Consider the following 27,035-nt stretch of genomic DNA (forward strand, 5'->3'; position numbering starts at 1 on the left):
GAGAGGAAACTGGTGAACTAATTTGCTGATGCCACTACAGTCAGTTACTAAACCCTGATCTGCTGTTCACTGTCAATAAAGAAACCCAAGGCAAAACAAAATGGAACAAATACAGAGCTGGTCTATTTGGATTTCGTTTCCCCAGGTAACTGCCTTACAGGAAAATGCTCTCTATGGATTTTCATTTGCGTTAAGGGTAAAAATTAATCTCAGTAGTGAAGACCAGTACAAAAGTAAAGATGTTTTGCCACCTGCTTTTATCATCTGCAAATGGAAGTAAGATCAGACTTATACCAGTTACTAATCTTTAGGGACTGAAAATCAACTGGAAGTATTCAGCATTTTCACAAATTCCAGACAGTTGAAAATCTTTTTCATTAAATGAGGGAGGGTCAACAAATCATCAGAGAAATTATCAAAAAATGATCAAAGAAATCATTCTTGACAGGCTAACAGAAGGCTACATGTTGCAGGTAGGTCTTGCCTGACCAATCTCATTTCCTTCTATGACCAGGTGACGTATCATCTGGACAAAAGGGAACAGGTTGATATTATACATTTGGACTTTAAAAAAGGGGTGGACTTGGTGCCAGCCTATAAGTATATTGGGGTGTTCATCAGGATCTGGGGGAACATCTGTTCACCAGAGCACCCCAGATGATGACAAGGTCCAATGGTCACAAACTCCTGCAAGACTGTTTCAGGCTGGACATAAGGAAAAGCTTCTTTACTGTCTGAGCTTCCAAGGCCTGGAACAGACTCCCCACAGAGGTGGTGCAAGGACCTACTCTGGGCACTTTTAAGGAACAAAAATGTATCCTTTTGGATGCTTATCTTGCTGGGATCCCTTGACCCTAGCTGACTTCCTACCCTTTGGGCAGGGGGTTGGACTTAATGATCTTACGAAGTCCCTTCCAGCCCTAATGTCTATGAATCTATGAACAAGGATTTGAAGAGAATTCAGTCTAGGACCAGGAAGGCTCTGACTGCAATGTGGGACTTGAAGGCTGTGGAATTGAAATGGAAGATCCAGAACATCTCCGCTCTGGGATACCAGGTGGGAAAAACAGAGTTTGCAAGTATTAGAAAGTGGACGCATTGAGGGATTTCGTGGCTGGCATTGTGATCTACCATCTGTTACACTGATAATCCTAAAAACATTATAGGTCAAATACCCAGTGGTGTGTACATTTTCCACATAGACACGATTATGTTGGTTTATTTATAATTTGTCAAGTCACGGGAATAAAAATTCAAACACATTCTTAGACACTAATATTATGGCAGCCTTAAAAAAGTCAGCAAATCATATTACTTACAGTGCAATGGCAAATTAATATTAAGAGTCTCATCATTCCAAAATACTTAAACATCTGCCTTGGATAATACAAAACTAATATTTTAAAAGGTCTTCTATAAGCATAACATCTTTCTCTCTTGTGTTTCACTCAATTAACCCTGCAGTTTTGCCGATACAAAAATATGAATTTTCCTCAAAGGTAGGTAGCAAAAGATATTTTTCTTCCTGTGAATTTAATGCTTACAGAGGCTCTCATAATAAAATTATTTTTACATAATAGATTAAATATTATTTGTCTCACAGCTCCTACTCTGAGTGGATTTACCTTTGTGGATGAGAGTTGGTGAACCTCCTCCATACCTGCTCAGTTGTTAGTCTGTTCAGATTGCCAATTCAGGCTAATTATGGCAGCAGACCTTGTAATATACAAATGCCCAGCTAACGAACTGAACTAAAATCAAACTCATTCCTACAGAGCACTGATCCTCTATCAGATCATAATGATTTCTGGTCACTGTTGATCTGAAGTGGATTTTAAGTAAATTTGATTACTACTAACCTGATTTGGATTATGACAACTGAAACCAGAGACCTGGATGTGAACAATACTGTAACCCATTCAGTAACAGGAATTTTTTTCATGTAAAAGGCTGCCAAACAACATCTTTTTTTTAAAAGTGATGTTGAATAAAAAACGATTAAGCTGGTAATTCCACAAATAAATGGTAACTGCAAAGCTTTCTTTTTAATTTTATCTACACTAGGTTTTTTTAGCTGCATGTGCTGCTTACAAGAATTTAAACCTGTGTCCTTGTAACCATCAGGCAAGGTCAGGCTGTACCTTGGAGGATGTTTCTACAGGCAGAGCAAAGGTTAAAACCGGCCCCCTCCCCTAGTTTACTAACAAAATGAAGAAGGGACAAAAGCCCGCAGGGTCCTTCAGGCAGACGCATCTCCTTTTAGGGGATTTATTTACCAAGCAAACCTTGCGCCTGGCCCCGGCCCCGGGGAAGTCGCGGATTTGCCTGCAGCCCGTCCCCGTCCCGCCCCGCGCAGCGGCAGCAGGTTGTTCCCCCTTCCCCCTTTTTAGCATTGCCTCCGCCCGGGCCATCGGAGCACGGCCTCGGCGCGGCGGGGGCGGGGCACAGCTGCCCGGAGCCGACTCTCCTCCGCCCTCCCTGCCCCGGGTCCATGGAGGTGGAGGGCCCCGAGGATCCGGGCCGCCTCCTCCGGGGCCTGGCGGGCAGCAGGCGGACGGGCAGCCTGGCAGCGGTCGTGGCCCAAGCCTTGGCCGTCGGGCTGATGTTCCTGGCCGGGGCCTACCCCAGCTGGGTCCTGGTCAGCGGCGACGAGGTGCAGTTCGTGCTGGGAGCAGTGTGGGCCCTTAACCCCATAGCTCCCCCTCCCGACTCGCCTCTCCTGGGCCCGGCCGGGGTGCCCCTCATCCTGTCCATAGCGATCTGCTGCCTCGTCGCCATCCTCAGCGGCTGCAGCGCCCTGCTGCTGGACTTCCTGGGCCTGCAGCAAGCCTGCGCTGCCGCCCCGTTCCTGCACGGCCTGGCCGCGCTGCTCGCCCTGGGCGCGGCGGCGCTGTGCTCCTGCCTCTTCGAGGTGACGCGCAGCAGGCTGCAGACGGAGAAGGAACTGCAGCCCCTTCGCCTCACCTCCACCTTCGGGCCCAGCTTCTTCATGTGCATCCTGGCCTGCGCCCTAGCGGCCGCCGCCACCGGCTTCAGCTGCAGCGCTTCGGCCCGCCTCGTGACTTCGGTACACTCCCAGGCGGGCAGGCGCGGGAGGAGGGGGCCGCCGCTCGTCAGGCCCCGCGAGGACGAGGTGCTCGACTCGCAGGTCGTCTTGCCCCACTGCAGGGAGGGAGAGATCCCGGTGGGCGAGAAGCGCCGCATTCAGACAGTGTGAGGCTGCCCCGTGGCGAGGAGCCGCTCACTCGCACCGCGTGAGGCGAGCTCAGGGGCTGCCCCTCCACCAAGGGTGAGGCTGATGGGCTTCAGGTTCTCCTTTCCCGAGGTAAGGAGCTCATCCAAGTGGCAGGAAACTTCCCTTTCGTAGAAAGAGACGAAACCCCAAAGGCAGCCCATTATGCTGTTTGCTTTCATTGAAGAGGAAACTGAAGTCCTTATGGATGAAAGTCTCCCATTCACGTAGGGGAAAAACAGAAACCCAAGTGTCCCAGAGTCTCCCCTTTACAGAGAAACTGAACCCCAGGCAAAGGAAGATCTGGCCATTAGACAACACAGAACTGAACCTGGGATGGTGATTTTTTTTCCTCACCAGAGAAAAAGAACTTCAACAAAGGGATCTAAAAACTGTTTCTTAAGAAGTGGGGAAAAAAATACCAAGTCTGAGGCAAGCTTCTCCAGTCAAGTTCAGATTCACTTTGTGTAAGATTTCAACTAGCTACTTAGGATTGATCCGTCACGGAGCTCCCACTGGTCCCATTTCCAGACTTGATAGGGCTGCCTACATCTTCCGAATGTTAGAGGAGTGTTGAGAGGCTGTTTTTTGGAATTGCCTTATATATATAAAAAACAAATAAATATTTTTTTCTTTCATAGACATGTTGCAGTTCTTTGAGATGTGTGAATACATGGTGTGTGCGCTCCACGTGCCTACGAGCAGGCATTTTACTAGCAGTGTCCATTTGATCTGTGCTTGTAAACAAGTTATCCTCATGCACAGATCCACATTAAGCAGTGTCATACTAACTACCCAAGGAATTAGCCACTTGGTTCATGAGGAGGGAAAAGTTAAGCTATGGTAATAGGCAAAGTGGTCATTACCTAATAATTCCTCTTCAAAAAATAGGTTAGTTGCACAGTCCAACTAAGTCTCAGGATCATATGGGCTAGTACATTTATATCTTGGTCTCCTAAGGAACAAGGATGTATATGGTAAACTTACTGTCCCTGCTAGCAGTATCCTCAAACATGCACTGTCTGCTAAACTGGAAGCAGTATCAACTAGCTGCATGGATGGGCTAATTGGCAGCATCACGCAGCAGAATCACTCTTTGCTGACTTTACAATTCCAAATTTCAAGCTGAGCATTCCTGGTGAAACATGAGTTCGTTATTAGAGCATATTTATAGGGTTGCTGACAATTGCCTTAAAGTTGCCGGAAACAGTTTATGTTCCTTATAAGATTTCAACTAGTGACAAGATCTCCTTTGCAGAGGACTCTAGAAGTGGCTGGTGCCATTTTGTTGTCTTAGGTCACCCCCCAGCAATTGGGACAATCTTCTTAGTTGCAAAACTTGAGATTCCAGGAAAAATGCATTTTTTATTGGAAGGCAATAACGAATTCAGTGAAAAGGCTCTCTCTACACACTGAAGGTTGTCCAGACCATTCATTGTTCCTCATAAAACTTACATGGAATCAAGTTAGGGTTGGAAGGAACCTCAGTAGGTCATCTAGTCCAACCCCTGCTCACCACAAGACCATCCCCAACTATATAATCCCAGCCAAGCCTTTGTCCAGCTCAATCTTAAAAACTTCCAAGGATGGAGATTCCATAACCTTTCTGGGTACCCTCCTTGTGAGAGAGTTTTTCCTAATACCTAACCTCAAACTTCCCTTGGTGCAATCTGAGACCACTGCTTCTTTTTCTGTCATCTGCCACGACTGAGAATGGTCTAGCTCAGGAGTCGGCAACCCCCAGGATGCATGCTAAGCATGTCATGTGAGGCCATTTTCCTTGGCATATGTTGGGGCCAGGGAGGCAGCAGCTGTTTGCAGCCTCCTGGCTGCAGCTGGCTCCAACTCTGGGTAGCTGCTCCCAGCAGGCAGCTGGGATGCTGCAAGCCCTGCTGGGAGCAGCCAGGGCTCTGTGGCTACCAGCAGCTACCCAGAGCCAGGGTTGGCTACAGCCTAGAGGCTACAAACAGCTGCTACCTCCCCAGCCCTGGCCCCAACGGGCACAGTGTCAGCACCTGCTGCCTGCCTGGGGCCGGGAGGCAGCAGCTGTTCGTAGCCTCCCGGCTGCAGCCAGCTCTGGCTCTGGGTAGCTGCTGATAGCCACAGAGCCCAGGCTGCTCCCATGGAAGCCCTGCTGCAAGCAGCCCAGGCTCTGTGGCTGTCAGCAGTTACCCAAAACCTGGGCCAGCTGCAAACATCTGCTGCCTCTCTGCCCCCGCCCCAGACCCAGGCAGCACACACCAGCAGTGCTCCCTGCACCGCACATTGGAACCTGGCATGGCAGGGCACAGTAAGCTGCCTGCTCCCAGCTCCCTACATTGCTGCCCACGCTGCTCCCTGCATTGCTCCCCCGGCACACAGGGGAAGTGTGGCAGGGCAGCGGGGAGCTGGCAGCTTTCTGCGCCTCCCCCTCTGTGCCCTGCCGCACTGGGTTCCAACGCTGCTTGAGGGCAGCACAGCAGGGAGCACTGCCAGTATGTGCTGCCTCCCTAGAGTCCATGGCTGGGGCTGGGAAGCAGCAGCTGTTTGCAGCTGGCTCAGGTTCTGGGTAATTGCTGACAGTCACAGAACCCTGGCTGGGGCACGGGCTTTAGGTGGGAGACAAGGGTCATGAGCAGGGCTGGGGGGCAAGGGGCACACGCAGGGCATCCTGCAATGTACCCCCTGCCCTCATTTTGTTTTTCTGGCATGCCAGCACTCCAACACCTTCCAAGGTAGGCATTGTGGGGTTTTCTGTACTCCAGCCAAAAAACGTTGCCTACCCTTGGTCGAGCTCCATCCTCTTTGGAACCATTCTTCAGGTAGCTGAAGATTGCTAATAAATCCACTGAGTTTTCTCTTCTCCACGCTAAATAACCCGTTCCCTCAGCCTCCCTCACAAGTTATGTGCCCCAGCCCTCTAACCCTTTTCATTGCCCTCTTCTGGGCTCTCTCCAATTTGTCCACATCCTTTCTGTAGTGGGGGACCCAAAGCTGGACACAGTATTCCAGATGTGGTCTCACCGGTGCCCAATAAAGGAATAACCTCCCTCAATCTGCTGGCAACACCCTTACTAATGCAGCCCATTATGCTGTCAGCCTTCTTTACAACAAGACCACACTGTTGGGTCATATTCAGTTTATTGTCCACTGAACTGCCCCAGTGCTTTTCTGCAAAACTGCTGCAGCTTAGCTAGCTGGTCCCCAGCCTGTACTGGTGCTTGGGGCTGTTTCATCTATAATGCAGGACTTTGCACTTGTCCTTATTGAACCTCATGAGATCTCTTGGTCCAGTCCTCCAATTTATCCAGGTGTCTCTAAATGCTACCCTTACCCTCCAGCATATCTACTACTTCCTCCAGCTTGGTGTCATCTGGAAACTTACCGAGGGTGAACTCCATCCCATTTTCCAGATAACTGATGAACATAGTGAACAAAATCAACCCCAGAACCAACCCCATGGACACTACTGGTACCAGCTGCCAGCTAGACATTGAGCCATTGATTCCTACCGCTTGAGCCCAATGATCCAGCCAATTTTCTATCCGCCTTACAGTCCACTCATCCAACCCATAGTTCCTTAGCTTGTCTGCAATAAAATTTAGGAAGTCCTAAACTTACAGAAAATAATTCCTCCATCCCTATAAACCATATGAGCCACTGTAAAAGCACCAAGTACTACAGATCTACTATTTATACTTATTCTGTATCAAAACAGCCTCCATCATGGGTTAGGCATATATTTTTAAAGGACTCCCAAGAACTCCACACTCCTTATCTCTTTAGATCTACTGTAACCAACTTTTTGTTCTATATTCACATTAAAAATATAAGATGGGTCTTGGTAATTTTATCTACTGGATACACCACAAAATTCCATGTTATTCAAGCTCAACTTACTGTCGCTGTCCCCCCCCCCCCCTACCATCACCCCCCACTCCCATGACAGGCAGAAGATAGGGCATAGGCCTTCTCAGCAACTGACAGATTGTTGCCTATGAAAGCTCATGCCTGGGGGTCAACCGAACTCCTGGTGGCCAGCTGATTTCATTGGCAGATCATAGGGCCAGCCACCATTTGGGGGCTTATGGCAGGGACTCCTCCATGCTTCTCATTGGCCGAGGGGCCCTGTGGTCCTGCCCCCTGCTGCTGATGTCTTCCTTCTCAGGCAGCAAGTTTTTTTGTAGCATCTTTTATTGGACTTACTATAGTTGGGAGAGCTCTTGGATAAGCTTCTGGGCATCAACTGACCCTCTTAAGCTTGTTCAACAGTTCTCCCAACTACACAGCCCAATAAAATACACCACAAAAATGCTCGCCTCATTGACATTTCCTTGAGCATCACAAATTCTGTATTCCATGCTTTCTCAGAGGCACTTACTTATCCAGCATATAGAAAGTTTCTCGGAGTTGTTATTGACACAAATTACTATCAGTGCAATGTGCTTCAGCTTTTTGGCAATTACAAGTGCTTTCATCCGTGAAGCTCATTCAGACTGTCAGGACATAAACTAATGAAAGAGATGCTTCAAACAAGTTAATCATTTGGTCAATACAATTTTTCATCTCTTCTCTGCACAGACTCATGAGCAGAGTTAAAGTGGACTCAGAGAAAAGTCCACTTTAACTCAAATACGTTCTATAGTCTCAGTGTGTGTTAATCTAGTTTTCATGAAAACAAAACCTTACTTTCTCCTTTACAAATCCCACACCTTGTCCACCCTGATACATCAGCTTCAGTTGAGTCCTCAAACCTCTGTGGTCTTGTGCTTTGCTTCTAGGTCACATGGCTTCTTGTATTTGTATGACATCACATACAAGCTCCATTTCAAAAGACAAGAAAGCAGGAGAATCTTTGTCAATACTACATATAAAGCACCAAAATGTACACAGAAATATACATATCTTGAAAGTCTGTTCATTTTTGTAAGCTTGGAAGGATACAAGTTACCTTAACTCAGAGAAAGTGTGAAAAACCTGCAATGCAGGGATCATCTGGCTGGGAAAGCAGCTGTATTTAGAATAATGTGTGGCAACCCACAGTCACAAACATAAAAGATAACAAGAAAGCTCAGTTTTTGTCCAGATAAAGACATTTTGTAGCGTCTCTAGATTGGTTGAAGTTATGAAAATTAACTTTTGTGATACCCATTTTTACAAGTTGATCTCGATTTTTTTTATTGCAAGCTGTCCTGGGCCTTTTCTGGGAAGCGTGGCATATAAATCAAATACATAAACAAATAAATAAAATAAAGTATATAAATAAATAAATAAAAACAAAACCATCACTTAATGTTGTTTTCCAGAAATTTAAAGATGTAAGCAGAGCTCTCATCTCAATTATCAAAATATTTATAGCTTGAGGAAAAATAAGGCTCATCTTGCACATATTCAGTGTTTGTGCCTATTCACGACACCTGAAAAATAAGAAGAAACTTTTAAGTAATTGAAAGATGATAAAATAACACTGAAATTTATCTTTAGGCAGGCTGAACTTTTATCCATCTTTACTGTAGGACAGGCAATGAAACTATGCAAATTCTTTCGAAGAGCTTTGCGTCTTCTGAGAATTGCTTTGACCATAACTAAATCTTATTGGCAACTAGTAAGAGTTTGTAAACTTTACACGTTTTCTGCTACTGAAATTCCTTTCATAAAGTTTATTTGATCCAGCTGCATTATTAAAATTGTTTCCAGCCTTGTGACCAGCATGCCTGCCAGGAATTTGGCGACACAAATAGAGAAAAATGCATCTATGGTTTATGTAGCTTACAGGATTTTGATAAGGGCTAATATTAAGACATTTTAATTCTAGGAGAAAGAAGGAAAAATGCAATCTTTTTGGATAAAACTGTAGTATGTTTATTATAGGAACAGCTGCTAGCCATGTAAATATGTTGGCTTCCATTACATAATATTTTTGCAATTTTTTAAAAGAAACTCTTGACAAATCCATTGTTTGCAGCAGAATTTTGAAAACAAAAAAAGACATAGGTTAGATATATGCCTTGCACGTGTTCCATTAAATTCTGCTCAGATTTTTCTAAATTACAAGTTACTAAACATTGCCATTGCCATTTCCTTTTTTTTTTTTTTTAAATGTTCCTTAGGAAATAATTGGTTAGCCTCCCAATAACTAAATATAAACATTTAAGTGAAAATGACACATTCCTGAAAAGCAGCAGCATAGTATGCTGGGAATACTTGGTACCTATTAAAGACTTCAGTTTTGTGGGGCACAGCTATACAGTGCTCCTCCTGTGAGAACCCTACAGCATGGCTGATTATCCCCTCTCTGGAGCAGACATGATGAGGAACTCTTCCAGTTCCAGGTGAGGTAAGAAAATATATGGACTGCCAATCCCTCAACTATTTCTTTGGATTTAGCAGTCCATTTACACTCTGTAAGGTGTTCACAGTCAATGCTTTTAATTCGGTAGTTCAAGTGACAGCAGTGTGCGCTACTGTACAAAAGGTTCAAGCCCTTATGAAGAGAGGAAGGCATGCACATACGAATTTCGATTTCCTTCCCCCCCCCCATGAACAAAAGTACAAATTTAAAAAAAAAACAACAACTCTGAATTGCAAAAAAGTTAAGGATTCCAAGGTTAGGAAAAATGCCAGTTTTAAGTGTTCATGTGGCCTTAATGCTACAACCCTTACAAAGTAACCTGGAGAAAATTTTTAATTACATAGCAATATACTGACCATAGGATTTCTGCCTCATTTGATGCACAATTTGGATGCATGTGGGCAAAATAAAAGTTGCTCACAGATATGCATTTCTTCTCTTATGAGCTTTTCTTTGTAACCTGAATACAGCAGACATACACCCCATGTTAAAGAACCTTGGGAAATTTACAACTTCATACAGGAGGTTAATTTTTATCTCAAAATATCACAGATAAATCAAGAATTACTATATGAATTTTCAATATCTGTATAAGGAATATTAAATTTAATTTTATGTAGCCAAAAGTTTTAGTATATGCCATGAGATTTCTTCTTGGATATTCCTTGACCCATTTAGATTAATATGATATTTTTGCATGCAATATGAGAAAATAGACTTATCTTCAACTTTGTCATGTCCAGTTCAACATGCATTTTTTTTTCCTGGGTTATCTTAATTTATATTTGGGGGGGGGGAGAAGCTTAATCTATTGCTACTATACTGGTACACATTTTATAGGCGCATAAAAAATATTAAGTGGGCTTGGATTTTTATCAAATTTAACTACAGCCCCAGTATCTAAAGCAGGGGAGTTTTGTCCCCGACTTCATTGTGAAACTGGAGAGAAGAATCTCAGTTCACTAAATTTATGGGATAAGAAGTTTGCTTCTCCAAGACTAAAATCATATGCACCCATAGAGCCAAATCTCATCTCTCAAGAGGCTAAATTTGGCAGAGCACATGCTTAAGCCCTGCTAGAGTATATGCAATTTAAAAACATTTTAACAAGCTTTCCTGAATTAGGTTTTAAATTAGCTCAACTGAGGTCAGGTGAACAGTAAATTTTGACTGTGTAGTTATACTGGTTAGGAGCATGACCCCCTGCTCCCAACTGATGCTGTATTAGTACAAACCCCTCTCTAGATAAAACTTGTACTGGCAAATGAGCCAGATAATTTATGTAATTCCAGGAGGTGACTTTAATTACATCTGTAAAACAACTCCTTTCTCCTCCATTAGTTGCACCTTTACTGGGACTCTTTAAGATGCAAAAGAATAAGTGTTGGTAGACACCAGTCACCACTGCTCTTTAAACTCAATGGAAATGACACACTTGCATGACACAAGGTAGACCCATCTCATTTCAGCGTAGGCAGAAGTATAACCTAATCACAACAGTACAGGCCTGCACATATACTCATTCTCCTGATTATAATCTGCTTAATTTTAATTTTTACTTTCAACTTATTCTCTAACTTTGGAATGGTAGAAAAAACTTATATTACTGAAACTAGCAAAACCATGTTGTAAACAAGCTGATAATTAAAAACCACTCTTATCCTTCACAAGAAGGAACAGCACAACAAGCAAATCATAGGAATTACCGAGAAATGAATGGCATTTTCTAATAGAATAAGGGCCTCTTAATGGAAATGCCACTTATTCAAGAACTTCTAAAACTCAGTCTTAAAAGGTAGAACTTATGCTTGCCTTTCAGACCAGAAGGACATATTCATGTCTCTTGGCAATGGGCTTTTAAAAATTTGATTTCATTGCTAGTGCATCTACCAAGTGGTGGGTGCTAGCTTAAGTCATGCCATTTCTCCCACTGAGGCGTACATAAATTTGTACACCTGGTAAAATTCTTAAAATATTAATGTATATGACACAAATCTCAAAACTGTTCCTATGTCAAGGTCCTAGCATGTAAGCAGCAGCTGCCTGTGTATGCAGTTACACATGAATACTCTGGGGTACATTTATGATATATAGTACATCAATCTCAGCCTTTTGGGACATAAATCTGTTAATGTTAATTCCAAAAATGTTGAAGGTGCAAAGAGCAAAGTTTTGGACAATTTAACCAGAAACTGCTAAAAGCACAGCAAACAAAATCTATCTTTTTTTTTTTTTTTTTTAAATATAGAACCTCAGAAGTAGAAAGATCAGTGTCAACTAACATTATCTAGCTGCAGGCAATCCCTACGGATAATAGGAACAGATAACAGGAATAGTTAGAGTACTATAACATTAGGCCAGACAGACTATATAGCCCAACAAAATAGGACGACGGTTTTGGAGCAAAACATGGAATCTACTCCCAGATCTGCCACTAACATAACAGAATACTAGAGTAAGTTATTCTGTGACTCAAGTACCCTAAGCTGTGAAGTGGAAAGTCATGTTTACGGGTTTGCTCAAGCAATACATGGTATCAATATACTTGAGAACACACGAACACACACACACACACACTCTGCACTTTGGCCAAACTCACTTAGAAACCTCTACTGCTTGCTACTGAAGAAGTGCTAACGATGATCTTTTGAGTGGGTTTCAATATAAAGTGCAAGCAAGGTGAAAAGTTGTTCATGGACCGGTAGGTACCTCTTAGCTTGGAAAAACACAATAAATAATCAGCAAGGTGCTTATCAGAGATAAAAGGCCCCTTTCTTATACTTCACCTTGTTAAATATCATCTAACTGACAGGGTCATTGTGCCTCACAACAAATGCCCTTGAGGGCAAGTTCAAACCATGTTCCACATTGTTGACTTGTGTCACCCTACTATGCTATCTGGTGGCCTTCAAGCTCTTCACACTGGTGATGACATCGCCTTATGATGGCTGAAACAATAAGCCAAAACTGAATATGCCAAACAACATCTAACTGACACCAAGGATTTCCAACTTATTTTCAAAGGCCTCAAAGTTATACTGGTGAAATCCAAATAGCTTTTACTAGCCATTTACCAAATCTCAACCAATCAAGAAATCCCCATTAGAGGAAATTTAGCAGGCTATATATGTTTTTTTGCCAGTAGTTTTTTTTTTTTTTTAACTTTCCCCAAATAAAAAATAGAGGTTTTACAAAATTGGACCAAATTACAGTACGTAAAGGAGATGAAAAAAAGAAAAAACACCATGCCAGTCAAATAGGCTCTGATTTCTAGCATCAAGCACAGTGGACTGCACAACACTTGAAGGGGAGATTTTATTTTGTTTACTTTGGTAACAGACTACATAACTTTGCAATTTAAAATAAGTATCTAGCTATTCAAGCCAGTCTATTCTTGCATATAAGCTCAACTCTTAAAAGAATACCTGTACTTTAAAAAAGTTTTTCCTAAAAGTAAGCATGCTTTTCTTAAAGAATTACCATGGCAAAAAAACCCACAGCCAAATTAACTGGAAAATTCTGTAGCTGAATACGTAGCTAGACATAGAAATACAGTACAACCTCAACCTACCACCTTTGGAAAGCACCTACTGAAAAGCTGTTCAGATACAAGAATTTGTTAAGATAAAACAATTACAAATTGCTGTATTATATTACGCATAAAAGCCAGGGCAGTGTGGCACCTTAAAAAGATTAACTCATTCAGAAAGGCATAAGCTTTTGTATGTGTAGGCAACAGCCTGCTTCAGATTCTATGAATTTACCTGCAGAGAGGGTTACTAAAAAGAAAGGCATAAAGTAATTTAAATTTATGTAAAAGGGAAAGGAGGAGGAAGGGATAGGAGGGGGCTGCTGAGAGAGGTGAAGGTAGGTGTAAAATTAAGAGATGCAGCAGCATTGGAGTGATTCTCAATCAGGGTGTAATGAAGTCCATTTAGGGGTGCTGCGGGATGCTGCTCAGTATTAGCACTCTTGGGTATACAAACAGTTCCAAATGAGCCTCAAGATAAACCCAGAGATTTCCAACAGGAATCCATGGTGTCAAAAATGTTCTGACCTGTTGTGGTCTGAATTCTTCACAGCAACAGCATTGCTGTATTAGGTTTTACTTGTATTTTGGTTACAGAAAAATAAGTGTTGACATTTTCTGAAGGGTGCCTTGAGTCTAAAAGTTTAAGAACACCACTGAGGTAGCCCAATATCCTCGGTAAGTAAAACTACAGCATGCATACCAATTCTGATGGTTAAACTCTATTAATCCCACAATCTTTTTAGAATTCCCATCCTTCAAGAGAGATCTCTCATTTCACTGCCAAATGTCTTACATAAGAAAGTAACAGGAAAATAAAATCATAGAAAGGCATTCTTATTTTCAAGCTCCTTACATGAATAATTTTCTGTTCTGCTTTAAGTCATTCTTTGTCCCATATATCACCCTATACATCTTTTATCTGAGTCAATAATTAGATTAAGAACAACTTGTTAAACCAAACAATCCAATTGCTTGTGTACCCAAATACTTATTAAAAAAGTTATAAGCTTATACAAAAGACACAGCAAATACAACACTGTTATATGTTTTAATGTTTATTTCCCCAAGACAGCCTAGCCTGCTCTCTACTTGGATAAATTTCACAAGCTAGTTTTCTGCTGCTTCTAGTTTTAAACTTTAACCATGTTTCTGATGACAAGGAATGCTGCAAAAATACTCTAGTCCAACAAAGAGTTATGATCACAAAATAATCTTTATCCATTCATTCTACAGTGTTTCAGAATTACCAGTCAATTTTAAAACACAAGGTAGATATAGATGCTAATGGTGGCTAACCTGGTATGTTTTATTATAGCAAACTGTTGTTCATGCAACACTTGTGCTCAAAGGGGAAGGCACAGCATTTCCTACAATGAGCCACCTTATAAAGAGTTTTCCTTTTCGTACAAATTTGTAATGTCACTTTTAATTTAGTACGCAGAACCTCAAAACTGAGGCATTCTTCCAATCATAAAAACACTTGCATGCTTTTATGCAAGTTTTAAAAATACAAAGTTTTCTCTCTAAAGTGGCTCAAAATAGATTGTTCATGGCTGCCTACATCTAAGATAAAAAGTAGTCTAAAACAATTGGACAGATTAGGCATATTAATTAAGGTGTTCAAACCATGATTTGATTTGTACATCTATTCACACCTCTTCGGTCTTTATTCAGCAGTACATATGCACCAAATTTAAATTTTAGAAGTTTCCATATCATTTTCATAGAAAACAAAGTTTGAAAACAAGTAACATTGAAACACAGCACGGTATTCTACCACAACGGAAACGTTTGGTTACAGGACTCAACAAAATCTAAAAATGAGCTATGCTTGTAGATTACCACATGCAAAGGTCTTCATGTTATCTTTGAAAATGAAAAGGATGATGATTTTATTACCACATTTTACTGTTTTCTACTATTATGGCAACTTGTGTACTGCAACACAGTCTATTTGAGGGGAAAAGTATGATTTTTTTCCATGCAAAAATCTACACAAATTAGTTTTGATGATATGGAAAGCTTTTTCATAACATCAAACATTCATCTGGTGCAAATGCACAGGGAAGCCTTCCTGAAAATTCTGACTTTACAAACAACTAATAAGCCATACAGGAAAAAAATTAAAAATAACTAAAAGAAAAATTAAAAAGGGAAAAGAAAAAAAAACAACAAAAAAAAAAAAAAACACAGGCTGCAGGAGTAAACTAGAGTCTGCTGCTAAACCGGTCTTTGTTTTTGTGTCCAGTGTAAGTTAACACTTATGAACTCATTTTGATGATTTACTAGGTTTATTATCAGCCCCCTGAAGGCGAATCAAGCTTGCATGCGTTCACATACAGCATCACAACCATACTCTCGTACACACGCCACTCCAGGACTAGGAGTCTGCTTCATGACTGAAGAGCCCTAGATTTGAAACAAGAGCCTGGTTCCACAGCATCGAGTCCAGACATTCATTCAATGTTGTCCATTCACACGGTGCTTCATAGCAAGGCCTGGGCTCATTCTCCTTGGACTTATATGGGCATCCTATTCTCTTTTATGCTTGATGATGATAGTACTGCATTTCCCCCCCAAATTGCTCTAATAAGTTATTGTTCCTTCTCAGGCACTGAAGATCTTTGTCCTGTAGCCCTTTTTCTTTGAACAATCTAAATAAGCATTCAGTGTGAAGTTTTTCATTACATTTTGCCACTCATTCTCACTCGCACCCACTCGCCATCTTGACTTCATTTGGGCTTTTCTGTGATTCCAAATGAAATCTTCACATTTTCTTTCCCGATTTAATGCAGCAGCGGATCCCATGAGCCAAGATTGATGGATCAAACCATTTTTTATTCAGTGCTGCATTGTACCTAACTTCCAAGTCATCGCTCTAAAACTGGAACCCTTCTGCTGGTACATTGGTAGATGAATTGAAACCAAATGTTCCACCTTGTATTGCCTCTGGAACAAGGCTAGGATCTTCATCAATCTGTAACAGAACAAAGAAGCATTTAGAATGAGTACAGAAAGGCTAAACATGACAAATTAACATGTGTATCATTTTGTACCAGACAGTCACCAGGATCTAGTGTTTAAAAAAAATCCACAGCTTCATATAAATAGTGATTGAGAGAGACAGGTTTTGGCTCATTTGTGGCAGTCTGGCCATAGAATCTATAGTCAATAACACCTTGTATTTATAAACCTTGCACACTATTACAGACTATACGGTGGACAGGGTGAAGTGTGGCAGCTGTTTAACAGAGCACTAAATCACCAAGGCAGGAACAGATCTCTTGAAACTGTAGGGGGAACGTTAATAACACAAGCAGCAATTACCTAAAATACCCCAATACCAGGACTAACTCCTAACTTGTGAAAAGTACTCCAGGATCTGAACTGCCACACAGGCTTCTTATACCTCTCAAGAAATACAGCACAGCAGCACTGCACTTCTGATGTGGGAAGTGTACATCAGTTTGCAATTTGTTTTTGATGATTACCAGCTACCAAGGAAGAGTTACCTTACTAATGTTGCAAAATTGATAGGATTGTAGCAGCGATCACATTTAATTTTTTTGAGGGGGACAGGACAAACTTCTCTTTGAACTTTAAAAATAGTAAATTACTTTGAAAAAGCACATTTACGTGTTATGTATTTAGATTAGTGGTTTTCAACCTTTTTCATTTGCAGACCCCTAAAAAATTTCAGATGGAGGTGCAGACCCCTTTGAACTGTAAGCATAGGTATTCACATACTTTTGATTGATCATAGTCATCTTTCACAGACCCCTTAGACAATGTCTACGGACCCCCAGGGGTCTGTGGGACCATAGGTTGAAAACTACTGATTTAGACTAAAATATTCTGAGATATAGTCATGTAGGAAAGAAGAGCTGCTAAGGCACTTAAGCTCACTGTCAGATATCCATGAATCGATGCTCAGGATTTCAATGCATTGCAACATTACCACTTGCTATTCAATGCACCTGGAAACCTAATAAAATGTGAGACTGGCACAATCTAGCTGCAAAAAAAAATTACTTCTGAAGATCAGAGGAACTTAGGCTAAATAATGTTGGTGCAGTGGTTCTCATCCTAGTTATGTATCAAATATTTCGCTTAAAAAGAAGCCTCTTTCTAAACTATAACTCATTCAACTTAGAAGGGCTGATGCAATGAGGTAAGCATGGCTTACTTAAAAGTTTTCCTGTCTACCTATGTCTCCCAGCTATCAAAAACAGAAAAATTAGTTTCAGCAAGACATTTTATTTAAAGCATATTTGCTCAAACCACCTCAAAACTGAACAAATATGCACAAATCTACCTACTGACACTATCGATCAAATATAATCATCACAGTAAATGCTAGAAACAGATTTAACCAGTGTAAAGTCTCGAGGCATTTTGATAAAATTAAATGCGACAAAACTACTATACACTTACATCATCTGAAGAGAAGAACTGATCAATGATCTCATAAGCAAGTTTGTAGATGTCTTCATTTTCATGATTCTGTAGCTGTTCAATTTTCTCCAACCCTGTAGGAAATATTTAAGAGAAGGAATCAATCAGAAGGTTAAAACATTAGATCTGACACTTAAGTTAACCTACCACCTGTCTTCTCACCTCACCCATTAAATTTAACTATCCCCATGTTAGCCAATTCTTGTATAGTTAAAAAAGTTCTGGGGACACTAACAGTAGAATTAGAATGCAACATGTTTAGGTTTATCTATACATGCATACATGCAGCTAATGCTGATTAACTCCATGCATGGATGCTTATTCTGGTTTGGTTTTTTTACAGCATAATAATTCACTTGGGATTCTCCAACCATAAAAAAAAAAAAGTGTTCAGGAGTTTGGGGAAAATAAAGTAATCATCATTGCAGTATTAGTGCCTCAGGCTTTAAGACAGCTACACTATAATGCAGCCATGTGGAATAAGTAGCATGTACCTCCCAGTCAAGGAGACAAAAGCACAGCAACCAGGAAAGTATAGCAGGAAGTTCTCACTTGGGTCAGTTTCTTCCGTCACTAAAGCACCTCAATTTTCTGATGCTCCTCTCCTAAACACGATTCACTTACATTTTAAATCCTTTGTCCTTTTTAAATTTCCTGATCTCCAAAAGCACCACCCTCATCTCAAGTAATGTGCAAGAAAGGTGTTTCCCTGAGAACTTGTAGTGATCATTTAAACATTAAAATAGTTCCTTTTCCTAAAAGGAGAATTCTAGTGGATTGGCAGCTATTTCACAAAATTTAAAATTTAGCCATATTTTCGGACTGGCAGCTATTTCACAAAATTTAAAATTTACCCATATTTTCAAGGCAACACTCTTAATAATTTTATTTAAAAATGTATCTGAAATAATTTGATAAAAAAAAATCTCATTAATTCACAACTTAAGGAAAAGGACAGACACAGCAATGTACTACTTTGTAAACTATGGCAAAATAACTTGAAGTTGGGATACTTCACTTTCATGATTGGATTTCTTATATATTGTATTGGGTTATATAAAGGTTTCCTCAGACAGACAAGTTTGTATCAAGATTCTCTCAAAGCGAAACTGGCATAAGAAAGATATGCAACAAATGACTATTTCAAAACAGGTAGTAAATGGGCTTCACCGTTCATTATGTTTGCAGTTACAGTAAGCTGTAGTGTGAAATAATTTACATCATACCTCCACACTCTTCTATAAGGTTGGCTATGGTTTCTGCTTCATCTTCAGCCATTTTTAATATATTACTTAGTCCATCCAGCACCACTTGTACAACTTGAGCATCTTTTACTGTTAGCAAGTTGCAAAAAGGAGGAATTACATTTTGTTGAATTAAGTATGCCACCTAGAAGAGAGCAACATGTAAATTAAAAATATTTAATTAAACCATGTACAAAAGCAAGAAAAAGGAGAAGAATTACTGAATAAGGAAATAGAAAAGAAAAAACCCACAAGCCACCACCACTTTTCAGGAAGATGACTAAGAGCCAGAGTTGATACCTTGCCCCTTAACATCTAAACCTTAAGAATGTTTTAAAGCACTTTAAAACATGTAAAAATTCAGTCCCATGTATCCATTTTATGCTTTGAAAATACATTCTAAATTCAGATTACACAATGAAAAGCCACTAACTGCTGTAATTTAGTATGTTGCGGGCACCATCTACATGTATTATTAATTCATAGCAATAAACTGTGGTGTATATCACGCTGGAGCGTATTGCTCCCAGGCGTTGCATTTGAACCTGTACCCAGGACCGAAGCGTGCTGAGCTGGGCCAGAACAGTCCAGGCTGGCAGGGGCCCTGAGAGGTCAGCTCAGCAGCCTGGGGCTGTTCCCCCCTCAGTTCAACATGCTGTGGAGGGGCTGGGTGGGGCATGAGGGTGCCCCAGTGTGGGGCTTGCCAGCAGGCAGACCCCCAAAATGAAACACCCTCATGCCAAAGCCAGCCCCATCAGCATCTACATGCACACTGCTGGGGAGTAAATAACTCTGCCACAGGACAGTACTTGCTAGCCAAGTACTAGCCTGTGGCAAAGTTGATTAGTTTACTCCATCCTGACAGCATGTAGATGTGGAGACATTTACTGAAGAGCTAATTAGGAAATATCTCGTATAGATATGTGCTGTGATCCCAAAGACCAGAAGTAGTCTCAGCCTGACCCCACTGAAGCAGGCTTGGTTTACAGTGTCCTTGCAAACCCAAACTTTATTTCTATTTGGCAACTGGTGCCCAGCTTTATTGGTATGTGTGGTTGTCAGTGATTTCTACAGAATGCACACACAAAGATGACAAAGCAGTGAATAAATCATCCTCCTCCTCGCATGGATTTTCAAGCATATTTTTGTTCTCTTTTAGAAGAAAATACAGATTCCTACTGCTCAAGAGTCCCATCAGATATGAAACAGATTTTTTTTAAAGCAAGTTACTGTAATGTATTATAACATCACTTTCATTTTTCGCCCTCAAAGTTACTCTCCACTGACATTCCCAGGCCACCAACAAACGTGTATTTGAAGCGCTTCAGTACTATACCATTGTAGAGCTTCCAGCCACTAGGGGTGCACTGATAGAGGTTTTTTGGGCCAATGCCGATTTTTAAGGAGGCATATTGGCCGATACCAATCCGAATTCCGATATGCAGTCCAGCAGCTTTGAAGAGGAATGTCTGGCTCGTAAGTCTGTCATGGTGGAAGGGTGGGGAAAGGGACAGGAGGGGGGACAGGCTGAGGCCCATGGTTAGGGAGGGAGTGGGACTGGGACAGGGGCAGGCGCTGCTCAGCTAGGAGCCATGGGAAGTGGGGGTCAGCTCCCACCACTGCATGCACCCTGGGAGGGCATGCCCCCAGATCTGCATGGGGCGGGCTGGGGCACCTCCCGGCTTCAGCCACCCTAAAATCCACCATAGACCCCCTCCCCCGCCCCAGGTGTAGCCCCAGCCCACAGCAGCAGCCCACCCTGCCCTGCACAGATCTGGAGGTACATGCCCCCCATGCCCTCCCAGGGTACGCGCAGCGGTGGGAGCTGCCCCCCACTCTCCATGGCTCCCAAATGAGCCACAGCTCCATCCCCCGGCCCAGCTGAGCAGAACCCGCACCTGCAGAGCAAAAGAAACTGCCCCCGCATCCACATGCCCCCAAGACGAGCTGCTCGCAGCTCCATCCCATGCCCTGCCCCAGCCACATTCCCTCCCTCATTGCAGGGGCCTCCATTTGTTTCTCCCCCTACACTCCTTTCCTCCCTCCTCCCCTTCTACCACAACAGACTTACCAGCTGGACGCAGCTCTCCAAGCTGCTGGGCTGTGCTCCTCACCATCTACATGCTGCACATGCACAAGGCATTTATTGGCCACATTAGGCAAAAAAGTTTGATTTCCAATACAGTCAATTTTCTTTATATCTGTGCCGATCCGATAATTGGACCAATGTATCAGTGCACCTTTACCAGCCACCTCCACCACGAAAGCACTTCAAAAGAATCACTGTGATGGCATCCAGCAGCAGGGCCCTCCAGCCAGGGACTGCAACAGGTAATTGCTCTCCATTCCCCTCCAACATCCATGATGAAGGGTGGCCAGGAACAGAGCTCCATCTGTGAAATGCTGTAAGCTTGAGCAACCTCATCACACATGGCTGGAGCGTAGATGGTTTATGAAGTGCTTCAAAGATGTTCCTTACTTTTGAGGATTGTTTCTGAAGCACTTCAGCCACACACATGTTGGAGCACTTCAGACAAAATTTTTGTCCAGGACTCTAGTCTCAGGTCACTCCCAACATGGAAACCAAATGGTTTCCACATAAATATCATTTCACTAATCCACCAAAAATTATTTCAAGGAAGTGGTGTTCAGATAATTTCAGAAGCACCAAAAGGGAAAAAGTGCACTAGTTTTAGGGAAACAGATTTACTCACTTGATCTTTTCTTCCACTGATTGTTAAGTTGCTTATAGCCCAAGCAGCTTCTTTTTGAGTACCAAAATCACCCTAAAAGACAATAATAATTAATTGTAGATTATTTTATTCATATTTATAATATTCCTCCTGCTTAAATATAATATTTTAGTAATTGTTTTGTTATAGGAGGACTTAAAATGAGGAAAAACTTCATTTTAAAACTGGGAGTAAACTCAGTTTAAAACTGGGGAGATGGGCAGAAAGAAAGTATTTTGTAAATGCTAGAAAGTAGGAGAATGAAAGTTTGTTCCTCCCCATGCTCCATCTTCTATTGCCTATACAGCCTGGAGGACCCCCCGAGCACTATCCTGCCTGGAAAGTTTCAGCTGCAGAACAGGAAAAAGTTTTTCCTCCCCTCTGGAACAAGGGACATGAAGAGGGGAACCCCCCTCCCAAAAAAAACCAACCACCCAACTGTACCACTGTCCCTTCCATCTCTTCATTAGCAGCCTGCAACATCTCATAATGATGAGCACTGTACTGGAATTTCAAAACTTCAAATGTATATAGTGTTTATAAAATTCCAACAAAAGCACTTTATACCATAGACTCAGCATCCTTTCATCTTCAGGATGCAAGACGGTTTCAGCAGCAACTATAAAATACAAATCTGTGCTAAAATTTCTATACACTACTAGCAGTGAAAAAAATAGCTACTTTCAAACTGTTTTATTATTATTATTATTATTATTTTGCATCTTACTTCCTCACCCTCCTCTGCTAAGACCCAAGACTTCCCATGCTCTTCCCCCACTCCATTCACTTGGAGGTTATTCCCTCCTCTCATCTCAGTGGAAAGGAAGGTAAGTATTAAAATGGGAAATACTTTAAGAGAGACACAACCCAAAACAGAAACTGATCATGTACTCCACACATGCTCAATCAGGACTTTCAAATCAGTACATTAAAAAAATCTAGTACCATAGCAGCAAGCCTTTTCCCTCCACCACAAAAAGCTGGATGTGGTGATACAAGGCAAGAGGGACTGCTCTGCTAGCTTTTCTGCCTAATCACAGGAGTGTAAGTACACACATGAAGAGTTTCATACTAACAGCAAAAGGCAGTTACTGGCACAGAACTACTGCAATTATTGTTACTTTCTTGTATAGCTTCCTACTTCTGTGTAAGATCCAGTGGTAAAGATTTTAAAAAGGGACATAGCGGCTGATTCTGTAGCCTGCCAATAGAAGAAAAAATAATTTGGGACTCTTCTGCAGGGAGTGGATACATGGGACAACTTACAACAGGAGACAAAATTAGGTTTGCAAATGGTATCAGCAAACATCTCTTTTGGTTACTGGGCTGGGGGGAAGAGGAACCAATGGGTTATATATTCATATGAAGGGTATCCCCAGGATTATACACAATGGTTGACACCACAAATTACACCAATTTTTGGCTGTTAAGATCCTCAGACATTTAAAAAAATGGCTTACCTCCATGTCTTCATTTTACATGGAAGCAAAGAGTTTTTTTACCACATCTTTCCAATAATAATCATTGTTTTGCATGAAGCAGGGGTGTAGATTGTAGCTGAGTTGGTCTAAGGACACAGGCAGCCAAGGTTCTTTGGGTGAATCTGATATCTTATTAGATAAACTTAAATAGTTGGAAAAAAAACTTGATCAATGGCATCTTCTGAAGCTTCAATAAGAGAAATTTAGATGCTTGTTAAACAAAAAGATTATGCGGTAACTAGCTATTTATGAAAATATACTATTATACTTTGTCCCTAGGGAACCCAATATAAAAACAGAGACTTAAAATCTGTAGGAATTTAAAAAATATGTCTCCTTTTTCTTGTGGCGAACAATACAAAAGGAACATGTTATCTAACCTTATCTAGAAGATGTATTATCATGGGAACAAGGTTTGCATCTATCACTGCCTGAACTTGCTGCTGATTTCCTGCAGTGATGTTAGATAGGAACCATACTGCTTCCTGCAAAGTAAAAAGTACAGACATTAAATAGTGTAGAGGAGTATTTGAATAACAATTTCTAACTTGAGACTTAAACTTACAATTTAAAAATGTTTAGACAAAAATCAAAGACATCCTAGCATCCACAATTGAAAATTTTTTTTTGTTTTTAAAACATAACTGCATTGAAAATCATAACAATCCAGACAGTAGAAAACTGACAAAGTAGGGGTAGCAAAATCATTACTGTAAACTAGGAGACGAAGAGGATTACACTAAACCTGAAGATTAACTGGCATGATTTCTAAAGTGACCAAAGGGTCATTTTAGATTTGACCTTAACAGTTTATTCAGTCATCCTTATGTTCTAGTGCCACCACTATTCCCAATTGAGGGCTGAGGGAGCTCTAAAGGAAGTTAGAGCTACATTGCTTTTGGCAGGCACTCAAAGATGATACTCACTGCTCTTTATCTCATGAAAAATCTGTTTCCTCTTTATCTTTGTTCCCAAGTATTCCAAAAATATATTTATTCATAAATATGAACAAAAGAAATGATTGTGCTCCTAGTTCCACTGACATCAACAGTTTATCCAAGAGAAGCAAGAACAGGCCACATATAGATGTAAGTGTATCAGTTTATAACGTAAAATTGCTGTTCAAGTATGTATGATATCAAAATACCTTTAAAGGAAAAGTATATTCTGGAAGAATGGCAATGCTCAAGACAAGTGAAGTAGTGGTCAGGAACATAGATGAGTGCCCAACACTGCAGTTATGTTGGACATTGCTACACAAAACCTTCCATAAAAACTCCACTTGGCCCAAGTTTACTTTCCAGAGTGAACAAATACATTCTCAGTATCAAAATACAGAGCTTTCATAGCTGCATGGACAGTTTCAGGAATTAAGCTTTTAGAAATATCATCTAATTTTAAGACTTTAGCCCCCGACCTGAAAAAAGGCACTTTGGTCCAAAAGATTGCCCAGCATGGTCTCAACTGTACAGCTGATTCAATAAAAAGAAAAAAAAGCCATCGTGTTTCTCACTAAGATTATACAAAATAAATTATTCACCCAGAACAATCAGTATTGTACATAAAGACATTAAAATAAGAGCTTCCATAATCACCACACTTAACCCGAAAATTTAGCTACCTTCCAATCCACCCTTAGGACTACTTTATATAAACCAAATGTTTTCAATTTGTCTCGGTATAACAATTTCATTCAACACCGCTTATTCAACTTGAGAATACAAGACAGATAACTCCCTGATTCTAAATTATCAAGTCAAATAATCTTGACTAAACCTCTTGGATCAGATCACAGGATCACTTATATCAGTGAACCTGTTAGAGATTTTTAGGATGTCTAGACTAATCTGGTGAGCTTATTTTGGTCTTTAATCATTGGCAATGTTGTAATACAGCATGCCTCAGATGCACTCCAAAATCAGCACTTTATCCATCAGTGCCCCCATTTTGAAGCTTTTGTACACTTACACACACACACACGCACACACACTCCCCCCTCCCAAATAGAGCAGTACTAAAAGTATAAATTAAGAATTGAATTAGAATAAAATTCCCCCAATCACACATGCCATTCAGACAGACATCCAAATACCTCTTTTTCATCATTTCCAAGAGTCAGTTTAATCAACTGTATTCCAATCTTATGTGGAATACTTACTTTATTCTATTAACAAATCATTGAAACGTGTTATACAAATATGGCAGACCTGTCAGAGATTTTGGTCTATAAAGTTACAGACTGACAGCCTGCAACACAAGATAAAAGATGAATTTTTATACAAATCCAAGAAGCCATTACAGGGATTATGCACTGATACATGTGATACAGGTGAAAACCCTACAAATTACTATGATTGGCAAATGGATTGTGACAGGTCCTTAAAATTCTTCTAATAAAATAATTTCAGCAAGTCAAGAAAAGTATGATAGTATCAAGCCCTTTAGGTTAGAACTTGGTATAACGAATATGAATTAGTATTATTCACTAGTTTAGGTTATAATGTGTGGAATGCAAAGCATCAGAGAATAGTGGTCAAAAATATTTACAACAAATGACACACGGAACAGTTTGACTTCTATGTGTATTTACATACCTTATTAATTTTTTCTTTGGGATGTGTCAGAAGGGCTGGGAAATGTGAAAGAGCTTCACAATTCAGAACTACCTGCGTTTGTTCATCAGTCCCTGTAACAATGTTTCCTACAGCTCTCAGCGCAGCAGTCTGAAACAGAACACTATTTAAAGACTGTGGAACATCTGAAACAGTTGGGAGAACAATTTTCAATGATATTTCTATAAAGCTGAGTCTAAGTTAAGTACAAAAACACTTAAAGCAAAAAATATTCTTTTGTCCAAAAGTAGAAAAAATTTGACATTTGCAGAGTTTCAGAAACTGAAGCATCTGCAAAGATGTGTTGATAAATATTTAAACAATAATCAAACCAAAAGGTACACAAAGTCACTAGGCTTTTGTTTCAGAATGTACAATCTGAACTTACTTGCACTTTAACTTCTTGGTGACTGAGAAGAGGAACCAAATGAGGGACTATTCCAGAGTCTATCACCATCTGGATCTGTTCATTACCAGCATCCGTTAGGTAGGAAAGAGCCCAGACTGTATCTACCAATATCTAACATAAAAAAACAAAATTAAGCCAATACAAAAGAGGAAGCTCTAAACAACACATGCCAAGTCAGATGTGAAAACTATTTTTAGAAACTGATAATTAAAAGCAAAAGCCCAGTCTATTTAAAAGTTTAATACATATCTCAGAATAAGTTTTTTTTTCTACCCAATTTTTGTCTTTTTTTGATGTAATCCAAAAAACAAAACAGTAACCAAAACAAGCTTTCCTACCACTCTGAAGCATGATATAGTTCACTTGAAAAAGCAATTGCATTTCAGACTTTATTATTTTCACTCCTGTATGCCTTCTTGTTAGCTAGGACTCAGAATAACTACTTTGATATCATTTTTAGCTCTATTTATGGGCCAAATCGTTAGTCATATGTGAAGATTCAATTACAAACACTATCTCCATAATGTTAATAATGGAAAATGATGAGAAAGCTATGGTTAATCTTTAGGGTGAACAAAGTTTAAGGAATAGAATACAGCAAAAATACTGCAACAGCAGCTTGACATATCCTTATCTATTAGTGCTCCTTCACAGAGATAAAAAAAAAAAAAAACACTTTAGAAATCTTTGTTTAGAGTAAAACAGATACAATGCAAGTTCCTCTTGGTTTTCCTTGCATATATAGATATATGCAAAAAGCAGTTCATTTAAAGCGTGCATCTGACCTGTTAATGTTTGCTCAATTACAAAACCAAAGCAATCTACACAGAAGAAAGATACCCAGCCTCACTTTATTTGAAGCAACCTCTTTGATCCTACAGCTAAGCTATGCCTTTCTTTCCCACTCCCAATGATTCTTGTTTCTTCACCAGCCTTAAATATTTGGCATAAATGACCAAAAGGGGCCCCAAACAGTTCACCCAGAATCCCTCTGCCACCCCCACTCT

General features: G+C 40.7%; 1 protein-coding gene and 1 non-coding gene across 3 annotated transcripts in view; both read right to left on the reverse strand.

Moving 5' to 3' along the window:
- Positions 1–14,134: 14,134 nt before the first annotated feature.
- Positions 14,135–27,035, reverse strand: part of KPNA4 (karyopherin subunit alpha 4) — a 44,674-nt gene continuing 31,773 nt past the window's right edge. For both annotated transcript variants that reach the window (XM_059731103.1, XM_059731102.1), the window contains exons 11-17: positions 26,008–26,139; positions 25,602–25,730; positions 23,388–23,492; positions 21,509–21,580; positions 18,777–18,939; positions 17,530–17,624; positions 14,135–16,072 (exon numbers count right to left, since the gene is read on the reverse strand). In XM_059731103.1, coding sequence (XP_059587086.1) covers positions 15,974–16,072; positions 17,530–17,624; positions 18,777–18,939; positions 21,509–21,580; positions 23,388–23,492; positions 25,602–25,730; positions 26,008–26,139 — 795 coding nt within the window. In that variant the 3' untranslated portion in view covers positions 14,135–15,973. The remainder of the gene's footprint in view (positions 16,073–17,529; positions 17,625–18,776; positions 18,940–21,508; positions 21,581–23,387; positions 23,493–25,601; positions 25,731–26,007; positions 26,140–27,035) is intronic.
- LOC132251958 (small Cajal body-specific RNA 7) lies at positions 24,787–25,118 on the reverse strand. Its single transcript, XR_009463703.1, has one exon. It is a non-coding gene; the product is annotated as a small Cajal body-specific RNA 7 (non-coding RNA).

This window comes from Alligator mississippiensis, chromosome 7 (genome assembly GCF_030867095.1).
Source record: "Alligator mississippiensis isolate rAllMis1 chromosome 7, rAllMis1, whole genome shotgun sequence".
In the NCBI taxonomy this organism is placed as follows: domain Eukaryota; kingdom Metazoa; phylum Chordata; order Crocodylia; family Alligatoridae; genus Alligator; species Alligator mississippiensis.